At 36.6% G+C, this 24,275-nt stretch overlaps 2 protein-coding genes across 14 annotated transcripts; both read left to right on the forward strand.

The window, feature by feature from the left end:
• The first annotated feature begins 2,127 nt into the window (after positions 1-2,127).
• On the forward strand, positions 2,128-4,302 carry LOC105702499. 2 transcript variants are annotated; one of them, XM_012430106.2, is made up of 3 exons: positions 2,128-2,316; positions 2,406-2,672; positions 2,758-4,302. In XM_012430106.2, exons 1-3 carry the CDS (start codon positions 2,198-2,200, stop codon positions 2,771-2,773), a joined length of 402 nt encoding a protein of 133 aa, XP_012285529.1. In that variant the 5' UTR covers positions 2,128-2,197; the 3' UTR covers positions 2,774-4,302. The 2 variants fall into 2 exon arrangements, with proteins under 2 accessions (XP_012285529.1, XP_012285530.1); XM_012430107.2 differs by having other exon boundaries at positions 2,128-2,290; positions 2,509-2,672.
• A 252-nt stretch (positions 4,303-4,554) lies between these two features.
• Positions 4,555-22,145, forward strand: LOC105702501 (dual specificity protein phosphatase CDC14A). 12 transcript variants are annotated; one of them, XM_023432875.1, is made up of 10 exons: positions 4,555-5,600; positions 6,162-6,335; positions 6,475-6,573; positions 6,642-6,907; positions 7,085-7,385; positions 7,743-8,112; positions 13,524-13,874; positions 14,846-14,974; positions 15,203-15,526; positions 20,279-20,321. In XM_023432875.1, the coding sequence occupies exons 3-10, from the start codon at positions 6,525-6,527 to the stop codon at positions 20,319-20,321; spliced, it is 1,833 nt and encodes a 610-aa protein (XP_023288643.1). In that variant the 5' UTR covers positions 4,555-5,600; positions 6,162-6,335; positions 6,475-6,524. The 12 variants fall into 12 exon arrangements, with proteins under 12 accessions (XP_023288643.1, XP_012285540.1, XP_023288647.1 ...); XM_012430117.2 differs by having other exon boundaries at positions 4,555-5,308; XM_023432881.1 differs by lacking the exon at positions 4,555-5,600 and adding an exon at positions 15,625-15,659 and having other exon boundaries at positions 20,279-22,145.
• Positions 22,146-24,275: the final 2,130 nt, after the last annotated feature.

Below are 24,275 nucleotides of genomic sequence, written 5' to 3' on the forward strand. Positions count from 1 at the left end.
TGCCTTGATAAGGGCTCGGCGCCCGGGAGTTGTGCAATCGGGATGGCGCCGGCCCGCGGTCGGCACTCTATCCTCGCCCACCGCGACCTGCGCGCACGCAGCCACGGAATTCCTTCCGGTACTTCGCGGTACGGGGGCTCGGTAAGACAGGCAAGCGTGGATTTCTTCCTGGTTCACTATGGAATCTACAATCGGAACAAATCGGATCGCGACCCCGGTGGGGCGGTGTGGTCCCGTCTCACCGGCAAAGTTAGAGGTATTGTTCTTTTTTGGGGGGACTTTCTGTCCTCCCCGGTCCGGTAACGGGCATGGCGCAGGGGGGGGGGGCGGTTGCGTAACCGATCGCGTAGCCCCTTTGCGCTGAAGGCGCTCACCGAGGAGTTTTTAGTGGGTGCGAGCCCCACACTACCTTCGACCCTCCCCGGGGACGGGGGTGTCCGGTAGGGATTTTCTTCTTGTAAAAAGAAAAAAAGGGACTTCCTTTTCCGTTTCGATGTCGTCTTAGCGGGCCTTGCCGAACCTAGGACCGAGAGCCGACCTGCCCTCTGGCCCCGTCGAAGTGGGTCACTAGCAGGGGGTCGACACTGCTATGTATTGGGGTGTAACGCTTTATGCACTACTGCCATCTTCGGGTGGAGTAAACCTTCTTCGCGAACTAAATTATTTGGCGGGCTATTCAAATTCATTTATTAAACGAAGGGATATTTTCGGGATTTAAAAAGTACTTGCAAAACAGGCGTTGCTTAAACTGACACACACAAATGTAAGAAAACAGTATATTAAACATAAAATAAGTAACAAAAGTGTCAGTGGTGCAATGCCTGTTTTAAATCACTGTAAAAACTGAAATAATTACATTAAACATTAGTTAAAAAGTCACATATTTATTAAGATAAGAATATTAATTATTATGAATGTATAAATATACAAATTCTATACAAATTTAATTTTTGTTATGATTACTTTCATGGATTAATCTATAGATCGCATTTAATCCATTTAATTATTACAATTATTATAGTAAGAGACTACAAACTGTTCTTGATTTACACTATTACTGACAAACTCACGTTAGCGATTTAATACTCGAGGTAATCGAAACTTGTGAAAATATTGCCACTAATCGAGGTTAGGTTCACTTTGGTTCAGTTGTCCCGACTATTTTTATGCGCATCTACGCTGCGCCTTCTGGAGTCTCTTGCTATTGGTTAGAAAATTTTTTCTCTGTTCTTCTCTTTCTATTAGACTGAAAAGTCACGACACCAGCGCAGTCTTTGCGTGGAGTAGATGAACTAACTTCAGCGTTACACCTCTCCCATAAGGAGTGTCGACCCCCTGGTCACTAGGCCGACTAATTAGGTCGGCCACCGGCCGATGGCAGCAGGTTCTTTAAATCGCATGACGCTTCGCGCGTCTCCTCGAACCTTGAAATGTCAGCGCTCCCCGGCCGGTGCGCAGCGCCTTCATACGCCCTTCCCTATCGACAATTTTCTGCTTATTTTCTTATATAAACTCTTAACCTAACGATTGCCAAGGGGACCTCTCCGCACTCCGGCTTTAAATTCACCCCTTGTGACGAGTGGTGAATTTCACCACGTCACAATATATGAGACGGGAAATCACGATTTCGTTTCTATGTCCGAAAGTGGATCCATCGTAAATTTTCCTACTGCATTTCACTGTATATATTTTTAGAAACTATTTTTTTTAAGGTAAAATAATATTCTAACTTCGGTTCAGTGAATGGAACAATTAAATCGCTAAGAAACTTCTTAACAGTTAATAAAACATGTTTTATTATATTATTTAAAAAATTCTGTAAATTACCATTTAACAAAAACTACGTTAGGTGGGTCAGGGACGCTCCACAATAATACTTAAATCATTCTCATTAATTGTTTTTTTTTTTAATATTTATTTTCTTTAGGAAATCCATTCTGCCCTTCCGTCGCTTCAAATTCCGCGCTGCTCCCGCCGGTAGTACGCCGCGCGGCCGGAGAGGGCAGTACGGACAGGAGGAAATCTTAGACAATAAATATCTAGACCTCGCATTGGAGTGGAAGGGGTAAACCAGAATGTACCACGTGAGCCGACGATACGCTAGTGTGCGTCGTGTACGTGTAAAGATCGGGAAGTACACAAAATAATAAGATTAAAACTAAAGTGGTAAAGTTCACCAATATTTTCAAATTATAAGATGGGTCGGAGATGCGTTGTGCCAAATTGTGGTGCAAAAAGCGAGAAGAGCCCCGGCAACCCGCGCTCCGCGACCTCTTCGTTTTTTGAGGAAGTAAAGAAAATGTCATTGAATTTAAGGTTATGTTTTTAAAATGTTTCATAAAGAAACTTAATAATTATTCATTTAATTGTAAACTTTTATGTTAATTTGATATTAATGTTTTTAGATTCCCTAAGAACACCAAAATGCGAGATGATTGGCTTTCAGTCATTAATATAAAAAACGATGAAAATTTTAAATTGAATGCTGCTTCTTGCATCTGTTCTCAGCATTTCATCAAGGACTGTTTTATGGCAAAGCAATTTGGAAGAGCTACATTATTAAAAAAACGTGCTGTACCACAATTAAATATCTTCCGTCCAGAAGTCGAAAAGTATAATCCCATGCATGTACCACCATCTTTTTTAAAAGAAGAATCACATAATACGACAGAGTAAGTAATTCAAACAATACTCACTAACAACTAGAATCATTAGTCTGTTAGTGTAATTTAGGCATAATATTTTTTGTTTTCCAAGGGAGGTGAGCCAGTAAGTTCTCGATCAGAGAGAAATCCTAAAGGAGGTGGTACTTACTGACCAAAATGTTACAGACAGTAAAGTAAATTCTGAAGCTAAAGCGCAAGTGCAAAATATTATTCAGCTGTCATCTAGAAAAAAATGTTTGAAAGAGATTTTAGCATTGGCGATGTGGATTCTACAAAAAAAGCACGGTTGTATTTTCAGGCTGCTAAAGAAAAGATTTCAAGTTTTAAAAATCGACTTCAGGTGTGCAGAAAACGATGCAAATAGCTAAATATAGAAAAAGATAGGATCCTGCTGCTGGTAGAAGAATTGCAAAAAAAACAAGAGTTATCTCAAAGTACTGTGGGTCTCCTGTTGGTAAGTTGTAGCAGAACTTAATTTTGATTTATCTGTGTTTAAATTTTGTTGTGCCTATTTTTATAATTATAATTTATATTACTATAATATATAAAAAATAATATTTAAAACTATAGTATATTAAATATGTTATTATCTAAAAGATTAAATAATTGTAAATAATAATTCAGTTCAATATAGTCCTATTAGACTAATATTTGTAATTAACACATTGACAGCCGGCGACCTAAGAGACATTTGATGCTTGAGCGCCGGCAATGTAGCGACAGACTCAGAAAATCCGCGTTTTCGCGGGGCCGGCGCTCAAGCGACAGACTCAGAAACCCGCGTTTTCGCGGGGCCGGCTGTCAATGTGTTAAGATTATTTTAAACTACATACATGTATATACTCAGCATTGCTTCAACATCAAATTCAAAAATAGCGAATCAACCCGTTCAATATAATAATGCCAGTAGTATAGATGCTTCATCAATTCTTTATGAAAATATTACATCCTTAACAAGAAATAATGCTGGAGAAGATTTGATGCTATCTGAAGGCTATTTAAATATTGTCAAACAAAGTGATCACAATTATTGCCCATCAGAAGCATGGCATCTGACAACATATACTGAGGACATTGTAACATACATTGTTGGTTTTGTGGCAAAATGGTTGTAAAGCTGTATTTCGTGTGAAATTTGCAGAAATGCTCTGATGTGCAATAATTTAAGATTGGATCTTCTTAATAGGAAACTCAGAGGCATTCTTTTTACACCATCTTTTCTCATTGTTATGGTATGCCAACAGGCAGAAAAAATGTTTCGCATTTTCAAAGATAAATACAATATTTATGTTCAAAGGAATGTTCCTGATTTTTTAATCAAAATTACCATGCAAACTATTTCGTTTTCAATAATAGAACCAATAGCACAACATTTTACTGACCAGGAACCCTAGAATAATCATGGTATTCAGTTGTTACAAAATATACTCAAAGGTTATTTTACATTACGACTACATCATGAAACAAAAATGCATAATATTAACCCTTCTAGTGCCGGCCGAAGTTGTTAGCCCTTGTACAACGACGATATATCGTTCTCCGGCACTAAAAGGGTTAAGTTACAAAACCGAAGAGTACGAAATAAACTTACTAAAGAAGTACATTTTCTACACCAATAAATAATATTAAACTTGTATACTTAGATTTTTCAATTCCTTTTCCATTATCACTTTTCCTATTTTCACATTCTTTTGAAAATATAGTATAACTTTGTCACTGAGGTTAAAATACGCGGGCTTGGGAGGTCACGTGTACTGACGCTCACCCACACAGTTACACAACTATTCTGCTTACAGAAAAACTGGGAGTGGGAGGTCCAATGCGAGGTCTAGTAGCTATATAAGGAGGAAACCATCGACGAATGCCAGTGTAGTTAACCGGTGTTTAATTGATTTACAGCTAGTTTAAACTGCATGTAAACCAATTAAACTTTTGTTAACAGGAATCGTGAAAACGGGTTTTGCTAGGTCCGAACTCCATAAAACTTGGATTTCGATTAGACCGAGATGTGGTTAGCGTTTCAACAGCCATGTTGCGACGTCACGATCGCGTGCGCGAATCATAAACGGATTGTCGGTTGAAGTAAACTAGAGACACCCGTCTTTGATGACCGTGATTTGAACGATCCTTAACTATTACAAAATTATTTGGAAATATCCGTTAACCAGTTCAAAAGTGTTTATTAGCAATGTGGTTCAAATATTACCCCCTTAACTTTGACAGCGAAGATTGACTGTATGGTAGTGAAACGTTCATTAAGTTCGCAGCCGATCGAAAATTCGACAGTGCAAAAATGGAACAATGTGTTACATGGATAAAAGGAAAGATGTTGCTAAACTGAAGTGGGACGGATTACGCAGTTAAAAGAGTCGGTAGACGGGGATCGCGAAGGACTATGTCCAAAATGGCAGCGGAACCAAAAACAACTTTTTCGATCGACTAACATCGATAAGTACTCGATCGTTAACGTGATTATTTATTTTTAGAAAAACACCATGATATGGAATCGATTCGCAACGGGTAAGAAGACGGCAATTCATGAGTTATAATGTGAAGTGATCCATTGACAGTGTCCTCATGATTTAGAGTTCCTGCCAGTACACGCGATAGTTTGTTCTACAGGTTTCGTAACTCCTGCACAGGTGAGTATACACTATTGAGGACTTCATTTCATGCGTAGGAGTCAATGACTAGCTTATTGCATGATGAGTGGCCGTCACCTTGATTGTTAATGAAATTCTGCTGTTATTAATCGTCTTCTAATTCTATAATGTTTCAGTGCAAGTAACCATTCAAAATAAGATTTTTTACGGTTTAACGTAAATGTGAACTATCCAAACATTTTAAGGTGCTCCTATTAATTCCTATGATTTTAAGTTTTTGTTGGCACATCTAACCTTTCTTCACTTTTGAATTTATTACTCTTATGTGTAGGTCAGTATTGAATTATGGAAAATTCCTTATATGTCACCAGTAAGAACTGATATCTTAACGCTTAGTGTCTAATTATCATTCAGTTACTAATATCTTCATAATTCTATAGTTTTTCAGTGTCAGTTGCATATCTTAATTAAGTTGATACGCTCAACAGAAGAATAACATTCCTTTTAACACATTGCGTACAGCATTCTGTTCGCTTAACACGCTTCCAGGACCCGCACACTTTTTAATATAAGGTTTCGTTTGCTACATACGAGATATCTTGTGACCCATACGTAATGTGTTAAAATGAAATGCAATTATGCCCAAATATTTCTTGATACTTCTGTGTAATTTTATGATTTCACTTTGTGTTACTACATGTAGTAAATTCCTAAACTAATTTTATAATTCTCTGACAGGTGAGTATTTCATTTCAAGTATTTGCTGATTGTGTAACTATGAAGGAACTGATTTTGATATATGATTATTTTACAATAATTTATCACTTTTTAATTGTGGATAAAATTTAAGTTGTTTTAATCATTTAATCAATAATATTGTAAACTATTTTAGTGCCAGATGCACCTGTTCGTTTTGATTGTGATAATTATGCATATCAATGAAGCAGTCACAAGGAGAACTGAGAAATAATGCAATCATATAATCGAACATTTCTGCAGTGCTGCAGTCTGTTTTCAGTGATTTGAATTATTGTCTGGGTTTAACCACACATTCTTCTATCTACCTGTAAATCTTTTATTTAAGTATCTATCCATCTTCAAGAATTATAGATATGAGTGAATAATTGTTTTCATCCTAATAATTAGTCATAACCTTGACAATAATTGAGCGTCTATGAAATTTATAATAGTTTTAACTGTTTCAGTGCTAGTTGTACGTGCTTCTAATTAAAATAAGTCTTCACCATACGGTACGATGGAAGATGCCAACGAGGTGCTAGTTTGTGCTGCAGAATTTATAACAGGTATCTTATAGTTTTTTTTTTGTTTATTTCATGTAGGATATTCAATTACAGTTGTACATGTATTGCAGATAAATTATATTTTGTGACGTTGCGCACTACTGTTAAGCCCAGATGTACACCGAACACTCATTACTTTAGCATTGATGATGAGCTTGTATATGGAAACTTTTATGCTGACTTTGGTCCACTCAATTTGGCTATGCTCTATCGTTATTGTCAAAAAATTAATAAAAAACTGATGTCTGAAGCGCTCGGCAAAAAAAAGATTGTGCATTACACAACTATGGATCCACAAAAAAGGGCAAATGCTGCATTTCTTATAGCAAGTTATGCGGTAAGATTTTTTTTCTTCCTTGTAGATGAATATAAATTACATATTAAAACTTTAGAGTTTAGTATACGGCACCATTCAACCTTAACTAAAAAATTAGTTTCAATGATTTTATTTTTAAAATGTTTAACGATTTACAATGGTTATATTTGACATAATTACCTATAATATGTATTGTAGATTTTATACTGTAAGTACAGTGCAGAAGAAGCCTATGAAATTTTAACTAATAGCCCAAACAGTCCACCATTTGCCATGTTTCGAGATGCATCATTGCGCACACCATGCTATCAGATATCATTAAGCGAATGTCTAAGCGCGGTGCAGAAGTGCTACCAACTGGGTTTTTTTAACTTTCGTGATTTTAATCTTCAAGAATATGAGCACTTTGAAAAAGTTGAAAATGGTGACTTAAATTGGATTTTACCTGGAAAATTCATAGCATTTTGTGGCCCTCACGCAGAAACTAAGGTTGAAAACGGTATGTCATAAATTTTCATTCAGTATACCATAAATCGTATTAGTGGATTTAAAGGAAAACTTTGTAATACTCCCTTTTTCTTGTTTTAAATTAATAAAAATCGTACTTTTTTTTCCACTCTTACACTATAGATTTTATTTTAGATGTTTCAAGTATAATTACACGAAGTTTTCATTGAATTTCAATTTTTTATTTCTCTAGGCTGTCTTATCACCTTTACTTTTTTGTATCAATTATTAATTCATTTTTTTTCACTTCTGTCAATAATTTCTTTTTTGTTGGCTCTGTGTAAATGTGAAGTAGTCTTAATTTCAGCATTTTATTCTACGACGGTTCTAACAGTTTTTCCTTCTTCAGGTTATCCTCTACATGCTCCAGAATCCTACTTTGCGTACTTCCGTCAAAATAACGTGTCAACTATAGTAAGGTTAAATAAACAGATCTATGACGCCTCTAGATTTATGGAAGCTGGATTCGAACATAAAGAATTATTTTTTGTGGACGGGTCCGTACCGCCTGGTTTTATCGAACGACAGTTCTTAAAGATCGCGGAAAATGCAAGCGGTGCTGTAGCAGTTCACTGTAAAGCAGGTCTTGGGAGAACAGGAACATTAATTGGTTGCTACATAATGAAACACTATCATTTGACCGCACATGAAACTATCGCCTGGATCCGAATCTGTAGACCAGGGTCTGTGATTGGGCATCAACAACAATGGCTAGAAGAGTGGGTACTCCTTTAAGATGAAACTCTTGGTCGTAATGTTCGTATGTACACTAACGCTTTTTACCTACCCATATAGCTGCACTAAATCGCATTCACCAGCTTATTTTTGATATATCATTGTTGATCGCAAGAGAGGCAGTGGGCACTTGTTAATTTACAAGAGTTACTGTATGAAAGAGGCAGAAGTGTAAACATTTCAAAGTCGATTAGGGCGTAGTCGACTTTTATCAAATTTCGAAAATTCACATTACACACTAATCCAATTTTTTTTTTACATTGCAACCAGAGAACTTATTCATGATAATTAAAAATGAAATAGAATGATAATTGCTTATATTGTTAATTATCGGTGCGACAATGGCTATAAAATGTCTTTATGATACAAATTCTGAAATGCCCAGAGCTTTTAATTTTCTAAAAAATCTATGTTTATATTTTTAAGGGTCTGATTAAGTCAAGTCGGACCATTTTGAATTGTACCGTCAGAAACGAAAATCGTTCAAAATTTTCAGCCGGTATTCTGCAAATCGAATGACAATTGCCGACGAAATCCATGACCCGAAGAAACTAGGTAGTCATAAATTGTGTCAGCCAGTCAATTTATGACGAATCATGCACTACGAAATGAAATATCACTCTCCAAAGATCGGTTCACAAACTTACGATTCCAAGGTGATAGTTCAATAATGAACACACTGTCAACGATAATATGGACCGTCTGACACATACGACACTTACACTTCGACGAATACGTGGAAAATGTAACTGAATATCGGCAGTAAATTTTACGCTATTTCGCTACCTCTGACGTCACAATTCGGTGTGAAGACATGCTTTTATTGAACTCTTAAGGGGGAATAGTACATCATTTTCTCTGTGCATTTTCACACCTACGAGAGCTGAAAGCAGGGAAACTTCGCACCCAAAAATGTTTGTACAGGATGTATTATGCGTAACTCGAATAGATGAAATTACAACCTTCTGAAAATATAATTTTTCCTGCGGAACCAGATTTTTCAATTATTTATAGGAAAAAATATAAATGACGAGTAAAAATCCGTACTGGCAGTCCACGAAACTATCATGGTTGTCGAACATGGCCTGTGTCGTTACTCGTTCAACGCTTACAGCCCTGTTAACAGAACCACTAATGAAACTAAAAAAGAAGGGCCGCGCAAGGAAAGTTGTACATTTGTCAACTTTATGCCATATCACTAGGAACTGCCGTTTAATAGCCGAACTCGACATTTTTTCGTGCGAACATGCGAAGCTGTCAAGGAGGACATTTCCCTCGCCTAAAACTTGAGCGAATTTCCGCCATGAGCGCTAGTTGTCCGTCGCGATGTCATGTGCTGTAGAAAATGCGCAGTGGACGACTTGCAGAAACAGTCAGCTACAAGACCGTACTTATCGGGGACCCTTGTAGAATATTCCATTAAATGCAATGCATTCATGCATCGTGAAAATGCACAAAACTTATAAATGAAGAGTTCCTTTGTTGTGTAGTACAATAGATATTTGTTTTGTAATGAATTTTTTAGTAATAAAATTTTTATTTCTTTAGGTGATGTATGACATTTTTATGAGGCCCTGCGCCCGATGACCCTAACGCTCGTCGTTACTCGAATAGGGCTGCTTGACATCAAAATCGCGGTGCCGTAACTTTCACGGCAAGGCATAGCAGCGGCGCTTCTTACGTCACAAGTGTTGCCATTGCTTGTTATTACGTGTCAGCACGCTCAACTCGGCTTTTTTGATTCGCACCATTCCCCCTTAAGGGTCCAGTAAAGGCGAATCAGCCGTTTTAAATTGGTGACGTTAGAGGCGAGGAAAGCACGAAAAATTTCCAACCATTATTCTGCGAAATGAATTACATTGATCTGCAAAGACTAGACCTGGAGGTATCTAGATACTCACGAGAAGTGTCAGCCGATTAGTTTTTAACGGATCATGCACTAGGAAAGGAGATACCACGATCCAAAAATTAGTCTGGTAGGGCCAGTGACAAGCTCGCAATTCTGAGGCAACAATACACTAATAAACACAATATCATCATAAACACGGACCGGCTGACACATTTTGCACATCTACTGATTGATTTAGCACTAGTAACTCGACGAAGAAATAAATAACATGAAAGAATAGTGGAGGGAAATTTTTCACTGTTCCAGCTGTCATTTTTCACGCCTTGAGCTTCAAGCATCTAAGTCCAGATAACAAACTAGGCGTCACAGCATGGTTATCAATCACTTATTTAAATATTACACAAATGATAACGGAAAAAGGAATATAAATCCATACTTTAATGTAAAAATATTCTCAATTAAATTCTGTTTTAAATGCATTCAGGAATTAAAAAAATAATGCCGTTATAATTACAAAATTAAGGTGAAGTGAAACACGTCGAGGAACTTGATCGACGTCGATAAAGAAGATTTTTCTAAATGCCTACGTTGCCGCCATTGGTTTTTATATTGACAGCTGTGTCGAATCATATTGGGTATTGTACCAAATGACATACTCCACCTGTCGTTTTCGTACAATAAATATCAAGAAACGAAGTAAAACTTCAGAAATCCTCTGAATTCATGCTTTCTGGGGCCCTAATTGACTGCAGAGGGACCCCCTGCGCCATCTGTGATTTCCCGGTCAATTAAATTTTCACTCCGAGACCTCGTATTCCCATCGTTTTGGTATAGAGGTGCATACAACACTTTTTTTGCCTTTATCGCGTTCAAATGCGAGTTTATCGATTACCAGAGTGTTCTAAATTGTCGTAAAATTGTCCCGACCCTTTCGTTTTTCATATCAGAGTCTTCGATAATTGTATATTGATCGAAATATGAGACCTCGACGCCATTTTGGTTCTAGTCTGGGTTAAGTTAAAAAGATTTTTAAAAAAATCCAAATTTTGAACGTGTCAGGACAATTCATAGATGATCAGGAGTGATGTGTCAAAGTTTCGGACAGTTTGGTATAATACCCTTAAAAAAAAGTATTGTATTCGAATCGACTGATTTGAAGGGGGTTTCACTTCAACTTAACTTTAGTTTCTCGAAGCCCAAATCGATACAAGGCGATGTTGCCAGTTCTATATAATCCATAGTTGCTAAGTTGCGTAGAACTATATCGATCGCTAGGATCTGGTTTCCTCTCGTAGCTCAAAATCTCGCTCTAGAGTCAGCTGAGAGGACGAGGCAAAGAATGAGAAGGATAGAGCACAATTGAGACACAAGCAAACACGCATACACATTCAAGGACAAATCCCAAACCGATGTATAGAAACATTGCCGACACGATCTGTAGTTGTCACTTCGGCATAAAGCATTAATCGTTGGAATTTGATTTTCTCGTAACCTGACATTTCCAGTTCAAGCGCGATCGAGAGTCGTTTAACAAAGAGGGTCGTATCAGATGTTTAAGTCTTTGGTTCGAATAAATTTTGATGAAATATAATGTCCAATGCAGACTTGCAGATGTTTATTCAAATAATTAGAATCTCCTACAATGCGTTTCCAAAAAAAATGAGCTATTCAAAATATAGCGTACGCCGTATGATATTATCAAATGTTTTGTCTGTCGAAAATGATATAATCTAACATGTAAGACGCACAGACCACTACTGTAAGACACTAGGTTCCGGGGAAAAGTCGATCAATTTTTGGATAATCTATTATCTTCGACTCAATATATATGTTTTTGTATTTCGTATGTTTTATGATATAACAATACTAAATTAAAAATAAATAGGGTATACAAATTAATCGAATATAACAGCAAAAAATTAAATTTGAAATTATTTAAAAAATGCATTATCTGTGTTAAGAACTGCAATTTTATAAAATTTTATTTAATCCAGGGACGTGAACGTTTATTTGTACATTTGTTAAATATTCGAGCACGGACGCGTGCCAATTGTGTTTAAATTCCGCGCTCGTTGGGCGGTAAAAAACAGTAAAATGCATGTTGGTAAAATTGGGTAAAACAACGTTATTAGTTTTGTCATTTGTAGGAATCATCAGTATCGATTAAACTTCGTATATTTTACGCAAGTGGCGTAAATATCATTCACTTTTTGGCCGGCCGTAGTGTACTTAATACTTCTCGTCGTACTTAACACTAAAACTACTGAAAATTTACATATAAAAACATTTCTATCGAAATCGATTAAATATCCGGTTTGTAATTTAAAGCTTTATTTTTGTCAATTGAAGTCAAATAATAGACAATTTAGTAAGCGTAGTAATGAATGAAATAATTTTTAACTGACTAAAGCAATTATATTTTTTTTTAATTCAACATTTATATTTTCAATTGAGTTTACTGCGTAATATTAGGTGCAAAGATTTGCATCAATTTAATGCAATATGTACATGCGATGAATATCGTTCATATTAGGACAATATTTAACCATTACAAACAAATGAAGTGGGAATGTTCAAACTTGTCTTCTGTGTGTTGACATCTGTGTATGGAATGAAACAATTTGGGAAGTACCCAAATTTGTATTAAAATCAAGACTTTAGAGTTGATTATTCAAACGGGTGAATAATTGGTAGAAATAGTTATGGTGTATCTCGGAACAAATCGTGATGGAAAAGAGGTAGATAATGCAAAACTGAATTTATATATAATATGAAAAACGGTGAAATCACTTGAGGAAAAGTTATACAATTTAAGAAATGTCTTTAAAGTAAAATTTTTGAACGGGTCATTTGACTGACTTCGTAATTTTAATATTAATGGCACATTTCCACAACTTTTTCTAATAGTCTATACGGTATATAGCCTTTATCGTATATTTGTAGATCCTTACTCATACCCCATTTTTATGAGCGCTTTTAAGTTTCTTTTTGTTAAATATGCTCGAAACGCTGCTAAAAAACACGCTATTCATACCGTAGCACTTTTAGTTAAAAGACTGCTTTTACGAAATATGATATGACAACGTCGGAAGAATGTGACGACTGCGTTACGCACATGTGTTTCGCTTGCCCAGCGTATACATTTTTCGTATCCCAAAAGTTTAGAGTCTGCGGAACTTTGCCGCAAAAATATAAAACGAGTTTCACTAAAAGTTGTTAAAATTTGATGTATGATTTAGACAGCTAAAAGCGGTATAAAAGTCTCCCTATCTACTTCTAAGAAATCGTCGCTCACTGTTATCCTAAAAACGCTCCAAAAGAAGTTTAAAAGGGGGTATGAATAGGTGCTGTTAAATACGTCTTTTATAGCTTTTTTTAAGGATTTTCTATAAAAGTGGTTTAAAAGCGACACACGAGTAAGATTACTTTTAACAGTGCTCTAAAATACGCCTTTGAACGCTGAAAGTGAGATATGAGTAAGGACTCTAGTTGCAACAATGTTAGTGATAGTTTTCTATAATATACAGGTTTAATCACGTGTTTTAGCAAAGAATCGTATCTTCACACGCTACTAAAAGAACCACTAAAACCGGAAAATGGTAATCCGGTTCACGAGTATGGGATTTATTCGATTGCTAACAAACCAGCTAGTGTCGGCGCTTCTGTGGCAGGATCAAGGGACACCATGTGGGTGCAAGACAACGTATCAAGAATTATGCACCGAGTGGATGGCATTAGATTGGATGATACTACTCCATCTGCTACTACGGGAGCAGTTTGTCTATCCAAATTCAACATTTTAACTCAAGGAGACAAGCTGAATCAGATCAAAGCGAAAAGATGTCTTCCGTCTAATCCCGCGTCCATTAATGGATCAGCGGTACCATCAGCTGTGCAGTAAGTGTCCGTGGTTAATTAACTATGAATTCTATTTCCAAAAATATATACGATCGATTGGTCGGGTTGAAATGTTACATCTCGATTAAACATTTTTTAATATCACATTTTATTGCAGAAGGAACTTTTACATATTTCGTATCTAGACATATCTAAGTCAAAATATCTATTTATTCTGTACATTATAATGGATGTAACTTCTATTGTTTTGTATAGAAATTATTTTCTTCTGCAATTTTAATTGCATTTTAATGCTATTTTTCATTTTAAGGAAACATGAAATCTTAATTGCTAAAAGGAATATCGAATTCCATTATAGGGGAAGATAAGAAGACTGAAGGTTAAAAAAAATTAAAGTAATCTTCAATTATCATTTCTAAATAATTACTTGAAAAAAAAAACAGTCTCACAGGATTTAGTTATGACGCTAAATAATTAGCGTGATAATTAATCTACTTTTTTGTTGTGTTCAGTGCTCTGAATTTCATATTCTTCGTGTTAAAATAAATCTTTATGTGCTGCAATAAAATGCAGGCTTTCGATTCCCACTACAATAACAGTACAAAGTTATTTTACTTGACCTTGTAACAGAGATATTAAGTCTCTAATAGTAAACAGGCTGCATTTACAGCTTGATATTGTTTGAAAGAAACATCGGCGACTTGACTTTGGTTCTGTATTTTTTTGTAATATTCTAGTCGTATTAAGAAATGTATGTCATATCTGAGTATTCGTTGTAAAAATTTGTAACATTCAGAGCCACGGCACACGACAGCGTGGCCCTGTTGTGGCCCTTATGCGCATAAATGTCGAAATACTCCCAACAGAATACCTAAATATTTTAACTGTAATTTCAATCTAATTAACCATACAATAATTATTCATGAATACTTTAATAATCTTACAACAAGCACTAATCTTTTTTTCGATAGAGCAGAACATTAATTAACATTCCCGATTGGCACTTTTAGTCCATACTTGGGACCTTTACTACAATCTAGATGTCAGAAAGGCGGCATTACCGCCCTGGTTGGGACAAAAGAGAAAGACACAACAAAGCGATTATTGGCTCGTTCAACCACGACTACGATCATCAAAAGGTTTGAACCTTCCTTTATTACTTTTTTGGCTTTTCTTACTTTTCCATTCCTAAGAAAAGTTGCTTTGCTTGCTAAATGGCTATGTGCAATCTAAGATTTTGGAGAATCTTTGTAGTAAGTACCTTGTACTTCCTTCGGATCATGTTCTTCATACCATGTATACCTTCTGTCCTTATGTAAACTACTAACCGAACACGGAGCTCTCTTCTATCGCCTTGTCAATTGTAGAAACAATCGTTTGGCAAATAGCAGCTGCGAGACGCCGTGTCGCCGTGTTAATTCTAAACAAGTGGGCCAGATCTACAACAATACCAATAATAATCAGCACAGCAGTGACAACAACAATTGCAGAAGTGGTGGTAGCAGCAAGAGTACCGTTATACCTACTTCCGCTTCAAAACCAGTCACTAGGTCGAGTGTACGAGCCAGTTGTGTGCCCGAGACGCGGGTCAACGTTTCTACTGCAACTCATACAATCCAGTCTTCTCAACCAGGAATGAGTATGATTCTCAGGTCTGCAGATCGTGTTACTCGCTACCACTCCCTCCGACAGTAAGTATCAATACGGTAGTATCTGTTGTTTGTTAGAGAGCAGTACGAGAACTTTTCTTCGATCAGTGAGTCTTTAATCTCAGTGAATTTCTTTTCAGTGACAAAGGTCGAGAGTAAGGAAGCATGTGTTCTGGTAATTGTTTGATTATGCCTTAGCTTGTACATAAAGTGTACACAAAAGCGATGAAATTGTTTCCATACTCTCACGGCATTCATTATTATATTCTATAAATAATTGTGTATTTCATGAAAAACATACAAATTTCAATTTATTATTAGTAATTTTCTACATTTGGAATGAGATTTTATTTCTTTGCTGTGAGGGGATATGAAAGGCGCCAAGAAATTTAATCGATACTGATAAAATAGATTTCAACTATAACGCTATTTTGGACACTCAAGTGATTACATAAATTAGTTGTATTTGTGTTGACGTTAGTTACACTCTACGTTGAAAATTATACCAAATAAAGCTCTTCATATGTCATTTCAATAGAATGATTATACAGAAATCGAGGTAAAGCTCAAAAAAATCCCTTGGATTCGTAATTTTGAATACTCTAATTGACCAACGGCGCCACCAGTCACATTTAGCGGGAACTAAATTTTTCCCCTAACAGGACGATGCTTACACATTTATAAAACTTTTCTTTATATTTCCCACGTACGTTTGTAATGTTTGATTACTATAATGTTCTCAATTGTTACGCCTACTCCCTGAAAGTCTTCATTTTCGATCCTAAGCTTTCAAAAGGCATAAAATAAAAATATTTGTTTACGACGCCATCGTGGTCCGTGTATGAGATAAATACAAATTTTTGTTGAAAAACGAAATTTCATGAATTTCAGGATCTTCATTAGAACTGCCATAGTCACGCATTGAATCTTCAAATAATTCGGTGAAAACCATCCAATTCAAAGAAAAGTTTTAGAAATATTTTAACTCTTCAGAAGCCTCTTTCATTTCACCTTAAGGGGGAATGGTATAATATTTTCTCTGTGTGCGTTTTCACACTTACGAAAACTGGAACGGGAAAAATTTGCACTCAAAAATGTCTGTACAGGATGTACTTCGAATAATTTGAATTGATGAAATCAGTCTTCTGATAATATTACTTTTCCTGCGGAGTCAGATTTTTTCAAATATTTGTGAGAAAAAATAAATGATGAGTAAAAATCCGTACTGGCAGTCCACGAATCTGTCATGGCAGTCCAACATGGCCTGTGTCGTTGCTCGTTCAACGCTTATGGCCCTGTGACACGGAACCATTAATGAAAATCAAAAAGGGCCATGCAGGAAAAGTTGTACGCTCGTCAACCTCACCCCATATCACTGGGATTCGTCATTGAATAGCCGAACTCGACATTTTTGGGTGCGAACATGCGAAGCTGTTAGCGAGAACATTTTCCTCGCATAAAACTTGAGCGAATTTCCGCCACTGGGGTAGTTGTACGTCGTGACGTCATGCCCTGTAAAAGATGGGCAGTGGACGACTTGCAGAAACAGCCAACTATATGACCGTACTTATCGGAGCCGTTGTCGAATTTTCCATTCGATGCAATGCATTCACGCATCGTGAAAACGCACAAAACATATAAATGAAGAGTTCTTTTGTTTTGTAGTACAATAGATATTTGATTTCTAATGAATTACTTATTAACGAGGTCTTTATTTCTTTACGCGGAGTATGACATTTTTATCTAAGCCCGGCACTCTGTGACTTACACTTGACGTTATTGGGATAGAGCTGCTTGACATTAAAAGTCACGGTGTTGTGATTTCCAAAGCGGTACAGCCATGGCGTTTACGTCACAAGTGTTGCCCCTTCTTGCTGTTATGTGCCAGCACGTTCAACTCGGGCTTTTTTAAAACGTACCATTCCCCCTTAACCGAATTAACGTGTTCCTGTAAGGATATACGATGTGGATAATATGTAAATACACGGTGTCCTAGAATGGACGCCTAGTAAAAAGCTGGCATGATTCCTAACGAAAAATGAATTAGTAAAAGTGCAAATAAAATGTATCAAAAGTCAAAACCTGAATGGTATGTTTTTGGAATGGAATTAATTGGATTAAAGGTTTAAACCCTTATTCATATTTCACTTTTAAGCGATAAAAGACGTATTCTAGAGCACTGTTAAACACGACCCTTCTTTTGTCTTGCTTTTAAATCACTTTTGTAGAAAATTTCTAAAACAAGGTATAAAAAAGACGTATTTTAGGTGCAATACCTACTTATATACGCTCTTTTAAGCTTCTTTTTGAGCTCTTTCAGTGAGCGTTGATTCCCTAAAAGTGGATAGGGGGATTCTTATACCGCTTTTAGTTGTCAAAAGTGTACATGAAAAATGGAGTGCATTAACGACATTGTTCACAAAACAAAAGATCGTGAAGTGAATACAGTGCATTACATAATTACCTGGGACATTTGAAATCGAATTTATCTCGTCCTTGGTTCATCAAGAAATTGGGCTTTGGTTAGATCTTTATTTTGCAAAGTCACTTTCCATTTTTGCAGCAAAGTTCAGCAGACTAAACTTTTGGCATACGAAAAACGCATGGGCTGGGCAACCGGAGCGTTGTCATATCACATTTCGTAAAAGCGGTCTTTTAACTAAAAGTGGGCTTAAAAGAAGGTATGAGTATGGCGTTTTCTAGCAGCGGTTCGATCATATTTAACTAAAAGACATTTAAAAGCTCCCATAAAAGTGAGGTATGTCTAAGGGCCTTAGACCGTCACGCATCCTGTGAAACGCGCGGCTAAGGTGAGAAGCTTAACTATGTGCTCAAAACAATGGATGTGTGTCTCACACATGCACTCTACTTAAACACTTATTGTCAGTCCAATTGACTCTTTTTGACGAATGTATATCATGCATATTAAACATTTTAGAAAATCATCGGTCCCACTTTTGTTACTTCAGTCTCTAGTAGGAGTCACATGCGTTATTTATTAAGTAATGTGCATACAACTCATGTCCGAAAATTCGTGTCCAGTAAGGTATAAACAAGATTCCCAGCAAAAAAAAAACTATAAATACTTCATCTTGGTCTACTTTGAAATTAACTCACCGTTTTCATGATAACCCTTTGCAAAATTGCACGAATTAAAGAACATTTGTCGCGAGTAAATTGTTACTCAAGTAATGACATGAACAGCTTTGCGTGTTCCACTCCAGATGAAACGCATGCAGCATTGATTATTGCGATCTTTTTATTAACACATTCGCTTTTTATTAACACATTCAAATTTTTTCTGTTTCAAATACTAAGTAGCGGCGAAAATAATGAAATTCTGAAACTGGTTGCCGCAAACTTGTATCGTGTATCGTTATGGACATGATTCACGCCAGCGGCAATCAGGAATAGAATTTAAAATGACTTGAATTTATGTCAGCGACAACCAGAAATAGAACTTAAAAAACCGTGAATTCACGTCAGCGGTCGCGAATGTGTTAACACATTATCGCTTATAGTAAATTGAAATGTACTGTTTGATTTATGCGAGTAAATTATGATCCCGATATTGCTGCTTGCGTTCCGAGCGAAGTGAAACGTAAAGTGCTGTGTACACTGGCGGATATGAATGCCTCCGTTATGGGCGTGGTACCGCAAGTGCAGGAAGAGAAGGCATTCATGCTCGTCACTGTACATCATCGCTTGACAACAAATTTACGAGAAGGTAAAATTGTTCTTTGATTTGTCCAGCTTTGTAAGGTGATCGTGAAAACAATGCGGTGATATAAAAATGAACCAAGACGAAGATTCATTAGTTTCTTCCCAGAATTCTCAACAAATTTTCGAAAACCCTGTAGATATATCAGGAATAGACCATTCACTTAAAGCACATATTTTTTTAAAGTCAATAAAATAGATCAGTAAAAATAGTATACTTTAGAGTACCCATTCGACAAATGAAAGTACTAATTTAAACGGGTATGAATCTAGTCCTAGTTCCTTGAAATGTTTTCTTTTTTCACAGAATAGTATATTGTGTATCAAGGGCATAAAGAAGGTTATTATGATCTTTTGGCCGTGACATACGATACTTTTTCTCAACACCCTTTGAAAACGCATTTTTTTTACGCATTTGAAGCAGGAGTAGAGCAGCCGATTTTAGGCCGCGAGCGAAAATAATTTTGATTGCGAGAAAAATAGTAGATTGTGTTATTAAGGGCGTAAAGAAAGTCAACATGATCTTTCATTCGTGACACACCGATACTTTTTGTCAATTCCTTTTGAAAACAAGTTCACATCGTACTTTACGCCCGCTTCAGTGAGCGTACAATTTTTTAAACGGACTTATTGTATTTGCTTGGACTTATATCCAGTAGTGTATACAGCAGAAGTTATTAAATTGGTCTGATATGAAAATGTATAAAAGTATTCCTTTTATTTCTTAATATTTCTAAATTAATTAATCATGTTTTAAGAAGCCTCGTATTATTCGTATTTATTAAATTAAAATGAGGCAAATTATAATTGAAATAAATTTAGACATTAATTTTATTTTTCAACTTTATACCATAATACTATGTTGCCAGAGCATTTGAGTAAATTCTAATTACGGTTTTCAAAATATGAATGGTCATTTTTATAAAAATGCATTCTGCAAATATATATTTGTTATAAAGTAAAAATGTCCGACATAATTTCCCCCCCTTGCGTAGATAATTTTGAATTTGCTAAATATAGCAAAAGTACACAAATTACAAATATATGTACTCTCTTCTCTTATATTTTTTTCAGCTCACGCACAACAAAAACCTACAAAACGGCATTTATTAGATGACTAACCGATATCCACAGTAAAGTTGGGGAGGAAGAATCAATTATAAAAACGTCTCGTCAGCACCGAAGATCACGCCGATTGAATCCTATCGTTTAGCGAAACACGGAATAACAGAATAGCGTTTTTCGGCTCTTCTTTATATTCTCCTGTTAAACCATCACAACATACTCAAGGAATCCGAGGCTTGACGAAAGTTTATCAAGATGACGAATATTGTAGATTCGTTTTGTAACATTAATCACTGAATAATGTATAACAGATTTTCATTCCTGGTCTGATCACCGGGCCTTCAAAGTGCACGAAACTAAATGCAATTAGACCAGTATTCTGAGTTAAATTTAAACAAATTAATATTCACAAAATAGCTGCTCATGAAAGAAAATATTTTATTTTCATGGTTTAGAGATCAATAACCCTAAATACTTACAATGGTTTTTCTCATTTTAATTTGAAACGTTTTATATGAAATGTTTATATTCTTTTCCATATACTGGGCGAAATGCTAATCGAAATGAAAATGTTTCGTAACGACTTTTCAATTTATGTTGCTAAATGCAAAATATAAGTTTCTGTTTCATTAGGAATACATTAAAGGAACCGTCTATCCGAAATATTGTAGTTAAATTATCTATTCAACGTAATTATTTCAGAAATGATGTTCTCAAATATCCTTTTGAAACCCCTTCAGTTATGAACACCGCTAAGAAATACTAATTGCTTAAAACATTCTTATAGAGGCATTTCAAAACATTTCAAAAATAAGTAATATAATTTGTTATTTATGTATTTTTTATGTGAAATGCTTTGAATATTATTTCAAATAATGCTCAAGCACTAATATTTAACAATTATGAGTATTAAAGATGATTAATAACTTATTGCCGTTGTACTATTTTGTTCATAAACATCAATGAGCACGACTCAAACAGCACGAGCATTATGAATGTTGGTAATGTCTTTTTCAGTCTATTTCATTTTATTGTGTAAATGCAAAAGTAGCCCCCATACTACATACATTCAGAACAATCGAGTTATTTACGTTCATTTAGAATTACATTTCGTGACGCAAATACATTATTCAGTCGGGGAATGTAAAGTAACAGATAGATGGCGCGGAACCTACTTAGAATCCACGAGAAAGTGTCTAGAGATTTAGACTTTTATTTTTCACTCTAAGGAATGTAGAAATTGTGAAACTAGTAAAAGTTAAGAGAATCTCTGGACGAATTATGTCGATTAAGCATATACAATGATTAGCTATCAATGGCCCAGTTGTGATTATAATTAGACTATATCAATTATATATTATGATTATATAGAAGTTTCAGGAGCGGTTTATCTCCGTCAAAAAAAGCGTCATATTTTCTCTCACCGAGACAATACCTTGCGTACCTTCACTCTATTGATCCGTGTTTAATAATTTTTACCCAACCCCCTTCGAAAACGCGTTGACACTTGCTAAATAAGCGTAAAGCAACCGTTTTTAACGGAGGTTGGAAAAAATATACTAGTTACCACTCAAAAACGACTAAACCGTTTTATTGAAATTATAAAAATATGCTGGCATACCCAGTAAATAACAAAAGCATATAGATTTTATGTCAGCATCAATGCTTTTACATCACTTCAAAGTTGTAGTTTTCAGTTGAGTGTGTGATATCTGACTTCAAAATTCTGGTAAATGGAAAAAAAGTAAACTATCGATTAGGTTTTTACACGGTAACTGATGGTTCTGATTTTTAACATGGAAAATGATGAAAACCTATCTCATTTATCGTTTACATAATTACTAATTGTTAAATAAAGCCAATATTTCTAAAAGTACCGCTTGAGAACTTATTATCCTAATATGTACACTGTCCGATTCTGTACGCAATGATCTCGGAAATTACTAAACCGATTTCTCTATAGTTTTCAACAACATCTAGGGCCAACATGTGAGAAGGTTTTAGACAATATGGCATTTTAGCATTACAAAAAGTAGCTGAGTAATAAAGGAAATGGTAAAGTGAGGCAGGGAGCAAGTTTCATACAGTGACTACCGCGTGAGGGTTTAAAGCGCATTATCGCAAGTGCACTACACGGCGCGGCCTCACGACCGTTGGGTTGCAGGTTCCTGAGATAACTACTCGACAAAGGAGGTGGTTTCAACTGCTTTATTACTGTTACGAACAGGATAAGGACCTGACCATATGGGTACGATTGGTGAACACGCCATCACGTTCAATCATCCTTCAAGTACCAAAAGAATGTTTATTAAGAGATAAAACGTACAGAAAGGGGGGGTTCTTTTTCGTCCACCGGGTAACAACAAGGGACTTTCTAAGCTAACTGCGCAACAGCGCTCATTCAATCTCCTTGGACTTAAACTCCACATATCTTTCGCTAGTGGCGCTACGATCGAGCCCCCTTTCCAGGCTCATATTCATGAATCTCCTACAATTTTAATCTTCCAGCTCGACTCCCGAAACGACTTCTCGTGAGCACAATCTTGCGCACTCGCTATCACCACTACGAGGCCTGGGGGACATTCGTCTCAACATGCGGATTTAATACAACGCAGTTTTATAATTGCGCGACCTTGTACAACAACGCAAGTTTGACATAATGCGGTTTTTTTTTAATAGAACACAACGCGGGTTTTGCCAAAGAACAACACGAATTTACAATGGAACATACCGCGGGTTTTGCCAAAGAACAACACGAATTTACAATGGAACATACCGCGGGTTTTAAAGTAGAATAACTGTTTACCAGCGCGAACATTACCCGTTTTGGTGGATAAAGTTCTTAACGCGGAAGGTGGTTGGGAGGATTATATTTCAATACCTGCACGTTGAATGCAACCGGCTCTGCGAGGTCCTTCAGGAATTAAGTGCATTGGTTTTACTAGTTCGATTGATACGTTCTTGCACGGCGGTATTGTGAAAAGAGTAGGGGGGCCTCAGGAAGGGGAACTGCGGCTTGCGAATGCGGAGCGCAGGACAGGCGCTCTCTCGATTTTCAACATTGGTAAGTGATAGTTCGCGAAGAGTTAACACGTGAAGTTGTGCCTCACCGATTCGAAACATCGAGACGAACACGTGTGACGCGTTCAGGTCGAGACTCGCCTAAAGATTCTGATGACTGAGCATTGGCGCTCTGATTCAGACTTAGAGAGAGATTCCGGGATGACCGTCTAGAAACTGACGGGTTTGTATTTCAGGATCTAATTCCAGTGGGCCTGGCAAAGCCGCCATCCCACCTCCTTATCGCTCCCACATCCCTAACCAAAAATTCTGCCAACTTCTCACCGGCCCTGCATTGCAGTAGACCCGGTCATCAACCCCGACAATCCTTTCACCAGCTAATCTCGGCGGCTGGGTAATTAAAATAAGTCATACTAAGCCCCGTAGAGCACAGCTCCGGGTAGAACCATAGATTTACGAATCTAATAAATTCGAGAGACGGTGACAAAATTCACCCATTAGGAATAGAGTTAAGCTTAGGCCGATCGCCCAATCCTCACAGTAGGGTAATATTCTTACGACAAGGTTCAAAAAAGGGAACCTCAAAGTAATTTTATTAGCATCAGCTAACTCTTCGTCCGGAACAGAATTCGGATCGTGAATTAAGGAAATGAGAAGGCGACAAACTTATTCGCGGAACTAAGCACTAATTGCCCATAGTATTAAGGTGATGTGAAAGGCGATAAGCAACTCCGAATTCTTCCCCTGGGTCTGGGATGGTGTCGATAAAAAAGGGGCCCTAATAAATACAGCGCCGTCTGCATAGGCTGCGGCTACTAAGATATGCCGTCGGTAACGCCGCCACACTTGTATGGTAACGAATTACCCTAGACGTTACCGACAATATAACTCGTAGTGGCGGTAGTCTCTTTCTTTTTTCAGAGCTGCACGTAATCTGATGGAGTGAATTCTAATGAAATCCTGGCAGAATGTTTAGGGCCATGTA

The sequence above is a fragment of the Orussus abietinus genome, unplaced genomic scaffold, assembly GCF_000612105.2.
Source record: "Orussus abietinus isolate OABI.00-Male unplaced genomic scaffold, Oabi_2.0 scaffold474, whole genome shotgun sequence".
Taxonomy (NCBI): Eukaryota; Metazoa; Arthropoda; class Insecta; order Hymenoptera; family Orussidae; genus Orussus; species Orussus abietinus.